Genomic DNA, 6,253 nt, shown 5'->3' with positions numbered 1-6,253 from the left:
AGTGACCCAAAGAATCCTGTGGATGGGGTCGGGGTTCCTCAGTGAACCCTTTTTTTTTGTTTGGGGGGGGGGGGAGGATCCCAGTGAATCTGTTTGAGGATGTGTAGGTCCCTGTGTGAGGATCACAGTCAACTCCTTGTATGGTTCGACTGTCCCTGTGAACTTTCTGGATGTGTGTGGGTTCCTTAGTGAGCCCTTTGGAGGGCGTGACCATTCCCGTGAACCCTTTAGAAGGTGTGGAAGTCCCTGAGGGTACCATAGGGACTCTCACACCTTTGGAAGGTGTGAGGGGCGTAGTGAACATTTTGTAGTATGTGGGAGTCCTAGTGAAACTTCTGCAGGCTGTGAGGATCCCTGTGGACTCTTTGCAGGGTGTGGAGGTTCCTCGGTGAACTCCACAGATATGTGGGTCCCTGTGAATCCTCTAGCAAGTGTAGACTGAGCCCAGTCAGAGCTTCTACGAAGGAGGAGGAGGAGGAGGACTGGAGAAGTGAGCTTGGGGAAAAGAAATACAAGTGGACATATGAACTTAGGAAGTGACAACTGCTTTCACTAACTCAAAGGTATTAAAATAGACTATCTCTAAAGTGAAGTATTGACCAATCTCAGCTATGGAGAGAATTGGTGGAGTGCTAATGTGGGGTGGTGGCTGGGACTGTTGTGTGGTAGAAGAAATGAAAGTAACTTTTTAGGGAAGTGCTGATCTTTGTGGTTCATTGAACAGGCATACACTAAAGTATCCAATTGTTAATGAAGACTTGGTTTTAAATGATTCAGCATGTAATATTTTAAGCAAAATCTCCAAACTCTTAAGGGCTGATGACAGCATTGTGAACAAATCTACATTGTTTAAATTTGATGTGTAGGCTCCTTATTATGTGTGATAGTTACTTAATTGTTTTTAAACAATGTAATCTAATTTTCTATCATAGAATCATAAAAGGGAAATCAAAGGTTTAGGCATATCTTCAGTAAGTTACAGGAGTGGCAGGGAAGATTAGAAACAAAAATCCTCTGACAATAATCTTTCTTTCCTAGATACATGATATTGTCAAATAAATAAAGTATTGCAAATGTTGGACCATTGTTACATGTTGCAAAATAAGGGAGAATAATCCTGCCTTTTGCTAGTCACAGTTTCACACCAATGGTAGGAAACTCTTAGAAACAATAATTCTGCAGAAATTTGACAGGCATCAAGAGGACATCCCCTATTAAAAGGAGAGCCAACATGTACCTGCTAACGGGAGATTATGTTTGACTCATTGATTACCTTGGTGAGATAACAGGGGTTGTATTAAGGCAATTCATGTGGAAATGGATTTGATAAAGCATCACGTTAGCAAAATTAAAGCCAGTGAAATATAAAGAGAAAATTAATAATATGATTACAAAACTACTTAATTGATATAAAGAGTTGTGAATGCCCAGTCTCCAAATTGGTGGGAAGCACTATGGCCCCATATCCAAGGAATGATATGCAGGCATTGGAGAGAGTCCAGAGGAGGTTTACAAGAATGATCCCAGGAATGAAAGGGTTAACGCATGATGGCTCTGGGCCTGTGCTTGCTGGAGTTTAGAAGGATGAGGGGGGATCTCATTGAAACCTACCGAAGATTGAAAGGCCTGGATAGAGTGAAGGTGGAGAAGATGTTTCCAGTAGTGGGAGAGTCTAGGACCAGAGGGCACAGCCTCAGAATAGAAAGATGTCCCTTTAGAACAGAGATGGAGTCATAGATTCAGAGAGTACTACAGCACAGAAACAGGCCCTTCAGCCCATCTAGTCCATGCCGACTTGATCTTCTGCCTAGTCGTATCTACCTGCACCCGGACCATATTCCTCCAAACCCCTCCCATCCATGGACCTACCCAAACCTCTCTTAAATGTTACAATTAAATCTGCATCCACTACTTCTGCTGGCAGCTCGTTCACACTTCTGCCACCCTCTGAATGAAGAGGTTCCCCCTCAGGTTTTCCTTATATATTTCACCTTTCACCCTGAACTTATGTTCTCTAGCTCTAGTCTCACCCAACCTGAGGGGAAGAAGCCTGCATGCATTCATGGTATCTATACCCCTCATAATTTTGAATACCTCTATAAGATCTCCCCTCTTTCTCCTGCGCTCCAGGGAATAAAGTCCTAACCTATTCAACCTTTCCCTATAACTCAGGTCCTCAAGTCCTGGCAACATCCTTGTAAATTTTCTCTGCACTTTTTCAAGTTTATGGATGTCTTTCCTGTAGGTGGGTGACCAGAACTGCACACAATACTCCAAATTCGGCCTCCCCAATGTCTTGTACAACTTCAACATAACATCCCAACTCCTGTATTCAGTGCCCTGATTTATGAAGGCCAAACTGCCAAAAGCTCTCTATGATGAGGACGAATTTGTTTAGCCAGAGGGTGGTGAATTTGTGGAATTCATTGCCACAGATGGCTGTGGAGGCCAAGTCATTGGGTACATTTAAAGTGGAGGTTGATAGGTTCTTGATTAGTAAGGGCGTGAAAGGTTACGGGGAGAAGGCAGGAGAATGGGGTTGCGAGGGAAAAATAAATCAGCCATGATTGAGTGTTGGAGCAGATTCGATGGGTCGAATGCCCTAATTCTGCTCCTATGTCTTATCGTCTATGGTCTAAGAATGACCATTTTTTTCCTGATACGCATTAATGACTTAGACTAAGGCACAGTTTTGAAATTTGTTGCAAACATGGCAAATGCAACTCAAAGCAGAAAGGTAGCAGTTGATACACTTTGGAAGGAAAATGATGGACCATACATTTTAAGTGGTACAATATTAAATGAGGTGAAAAAAGAGACTTGTAGCTGAATGTGGAATAAAACCCTTGAAGGTGCAAGATGAGCTCCACAAAGCATTTAACATGAGATCCTTGGCTTTATAATTAAAGGCACATCATAAAAACACCCAGTGTAGTATCATGTCTAATTCTGAGCATGACATTTTAGAAAGGATATGAAGGCTTAGTTCAATTCTGGATGGACAATAAGTGCTATGAATAGTCCTGGTCTTCCAGCTACAAAAGTATATAGATACTGTGGAGAAGGTGCAGAGAAAGTGATACTAGAACCAAGAGAATATATCCCAAGAAATAGATGACAACCGTTGGGGAGTTTAATTAATACCAATGTATCAGAAAAATAGAAAATGAAGTAGAAGATTTCATGTCTAGGTCAATGGAATTCAAAGGCAGTGATGGAACGACAGATAGTACTGTGAATCACCCTGTAGGTGTAAATATGCAGGCGGACGTGGTTATAAAGTGCTACCCACAAACAGTTGAGGCAAGAAGGATAGATGGATTTTAGGGTAGGTTAGAAAAACAGATCTCGCCGAGTTCCTCCTGCAGATTGTTTGTTGCTCCAGATTCCGGCATCTGCGGTCTCTTGTGTCTGCAGTTAGTTCCATTCCCCTATTATTTTCCCGTTGCATTTTCTTAACTTCAGGTTTTAGCCAATTCTTTTTAAAAAAGTTACAATTGAACCTACTTCCACCACTATTTCAGACAGTACATTTGCGTTCACAACACTTTCCCTCGTAAATTAAAAAAGGTCCCATCTCAGGTTCTTCCGCTGGTAACTGAATGCTTACAACTGGATAAAATACTTTCTTACAAATAATCAACCTGTCTCGGATCTCACTCCCTAATCTATATCCTTACTCATGGTAAGAACTCGGGTGCTTTTCCTGCGGCAAATGCAAATCAACAAACAATAAATAAATTAGAACCAAAATCGCCCATCAATCAATCTTCCCAGCAGTCGAAGGTCCGCCCCCTGGCCAAAGCACGTGATACACGGGGGTGACGTAATGGGGAGGTTACCCCCAGGTCCGCTTCAGTCGGAGATCTGCTTCGCACAAAAGGTTCAGCTACACAGTCGGTGTTGTGGGACGAGGTTGTGCGGGTGCGTTCGCTTTGCTGTGGAGTGGAATAGTGTATAAAAAAGCAGTTTCGTGGAGATGTCCGGACGTGGAAAAGGAGGCAAAGGTCTGGGGAAAGGAGGAGCGAAGCGCCACCGTAAAGTCTTGCGGGACAACATCCAGGGGATCACCAAGCCGGCCATCCGCCGCCTGGCTCGGCGCGGCGGCGTCAAGAGGATCTCCGGCCTGATCTACGAGGAGACCCGCGGCGTGCTCAAGGTGTTCCTGGAGAATGTGATCCGCGATGCCGTCACCTACACCGAGCACGCCAAGCGGAAAACGGTCACCGCCATGGATGTGGTCTACGCATTGAAGCGGCAGGGCCGTACCCTGTACGGCTTCGGGGGCTAGAGGGCGGCCCGGCCCGGGCCAGCTCAGCCCGGAGTTCCTCGTCCAGGCGGACTTTGCTATTTTAGGGTTTTAATCTTTCACAAGCATAGCTTGGCTTCTGTTGCGCGTCCCCGCAGCTCCGAGTCCGTCTTCGAGTATACTAGTCTATGTATGGTTGCCTAGCTTTGTAGTTTTTGCAGTGGCCCACTGGGAATCAGTCCGTTCAGCTCTCCATGATCTGCTTTTGTATAACTGCGCCGCGGTCGCCGCTTTGTGCTTCCAGTCAGTGGGTGGGTGGTGGACAATGGGAGCCACTGTGCTGTTGGAAACGCCTGCATCGGCTCAATGGTGTGCTTCGCCTCCTGGAGCAAAACACACATACAAACTGTTGGGTGAACTCGGCGGGTCAGGGCAGCCTCTGTGGAGGCCAAAGGATGGTCATCGTTTCGGGTCGAGACCCAGCATCAGGACTTGACTCGCTGAGATCTTGCAGCGGTTTTTATTTTGCATCACGGAACAGGTTCCATTTGATGTGATCAAAAGACGTCTCTGCGCTTCCGGAGAGGCAGCAGTGTGTTTCCTGGCTCCATCCGAGCTGCATTCAACCGGGTTCGTGCCGCCGCAGACTGGTTTCGGGCGACTGCCTTTGCTATCATTTCTTTGAACTCACAGGACTTTATTTACTGCTTGCGAGAAGGACATTTTTTGTGATGGTCGCGAATTTTTTTTGGTAGTTGCAAACTAGGACCAGCCTCTTAATTATCGTTTATCTTGTCTGACTTTTTTTGGGGACTTTGTTACTCTTTTATTGTTGCATTAAAGCTTGTTTTTTCATGTCTCTTGGTCTTGAATCTCGTAGGTATTCGATAAGTTACAGCTATTACTGCCAGGCTCTTTCACATCATTTCTCGTAGACTTCACAAAGTCTTTGGCAAAACAAAAACCATTAATAGAAAATAATTGAAAGAACTGTAAATGGTGGCAGTTTTCTTTTAGAAAGCAATGTTGGAACCACCCGGATCAGACAGTATCTGATGAGAGAAATTTTCCACAGATGCCTGACCAGAGTTTTCCAGATGTGATGATTATTGAGGGGGAGGTGATGCTTGTAATATCAGCCCATACAAATAGTTTTCCAATGGGTACTGGGGGTTTCATTGAAATCTCAATGACACTTTATTTGGCTACTGAGTCTTTGGAAGTTACTGCCTTAACCTCTGAAGGTATTCTCATTGGTGTTAGAGTGGTGAATCTCTTTAGATTTGTTTATGGAACCCCATAATTGGAGTTCATTCGAAGATTGATTTCTGGATAATGGGGATAATGCTGAGGTGGTAAATTAGCCTTGCTTTTAATGAATGGTGGAACAGTCAAAGGGCCGCTCTTGCTGCTGGTTACGTCGGGATAGAGGAACTCTGATGTACATTGGCATAAATCGAGTGGTGACTTAAGGGTTTATAACAAAGCTATTGAGCCTCAGGACATTATTCAAGGAGTTACCTGGGATAGTATTCCAGGTTTAGCCATCTTAAGTTGCTTCATCATCATCTTCCATCACAAAGGCAGTAGTGGGGATGTTGGTGAAGTTCTATGTTAAATTCTATTTGCACCTCACCAAAGGAAGCATTCTGTCTGAATGCAATAGAAAAAGAAAAATAGTAGGCCGTTTGCTCTTTTGAGTATGCTTGGCTATTTAATCCCCCTATCTCTCAATACTGTATTCCTGCTCTTGTCATGTATCCCTTGATTGTCTTAGAGTATAGAAATTTATCCAGTGAACTGGTGGTTAATTCTACAGCACTATCTAAATGGTACCCTGCCTGACTTCTTCATACCAAGAGGATGATTTCAAATGGATGTAGTACAGCATTTGTCATATGTTGGCTCACTTGCAGTCATCTTGAAGCCTTTTTGTATTCTTCCCATAATTCACAATCAACCAGTTTAGTGTCATTGGCAAACTTTGAAATATTATTCATCCAT

The 6,253-nt window shown here is 43.9% G+C and overlaps 1 protein-coding gene across 1 annotated transcript; it reads left to right on the top strand.

The window, feature by feature from the left end:
- The first annotated feature begins 3,856 nt into the window (after positions 1–3,856).
- On the top strand, positions 3,857–5,108 carry LOC127569442 (histone H4). The gene has a single exon (XM_052014087.1). The coding sequence runs from the start codon at positions 3,980–3,982 to the stop codon at positions 4,289–4,291; it is 312 nt and encodes a 103-aa protein (XP_051870047.1). The 5' UTR covers positions 3,857–3,979; the 3' UTR covers positions 4,292–5,108.
- Positions 5,109–6,253: the final 1,145 nt, after the last annotated feature.

This window comes from Pristis pectinata, chromosome 4 (genome assembly GCF_009764475.1).
Source record: "Pristis pectinata isolate sPriPec2 chromosome 4, sPriPec2.1.pri, whole genome shotgun sequence".
Taxonomy (NCBI): Eukaryota; Metazoa; Chordata; class Chondrichthyes; order Rhinopristiformes; family Pristidae; genus Pristis; species Pristis pectinata.
The sequence above is the reverse complement of the archived record's forward strand: the minus strand, read 5'-3'. Positions and strand labels throughout refer to the sequence as shown.

Bases quoted from the DNA above. Each gene is read 5' to 3' on its own strand.
- LOC127569442 (XM_052014087.1), top strand. From the start codon at position 3,980: ATGTCCGGACGTGGAAAAGGAGGCAAAGGTCTGGGGAAAGGAGGAGCG.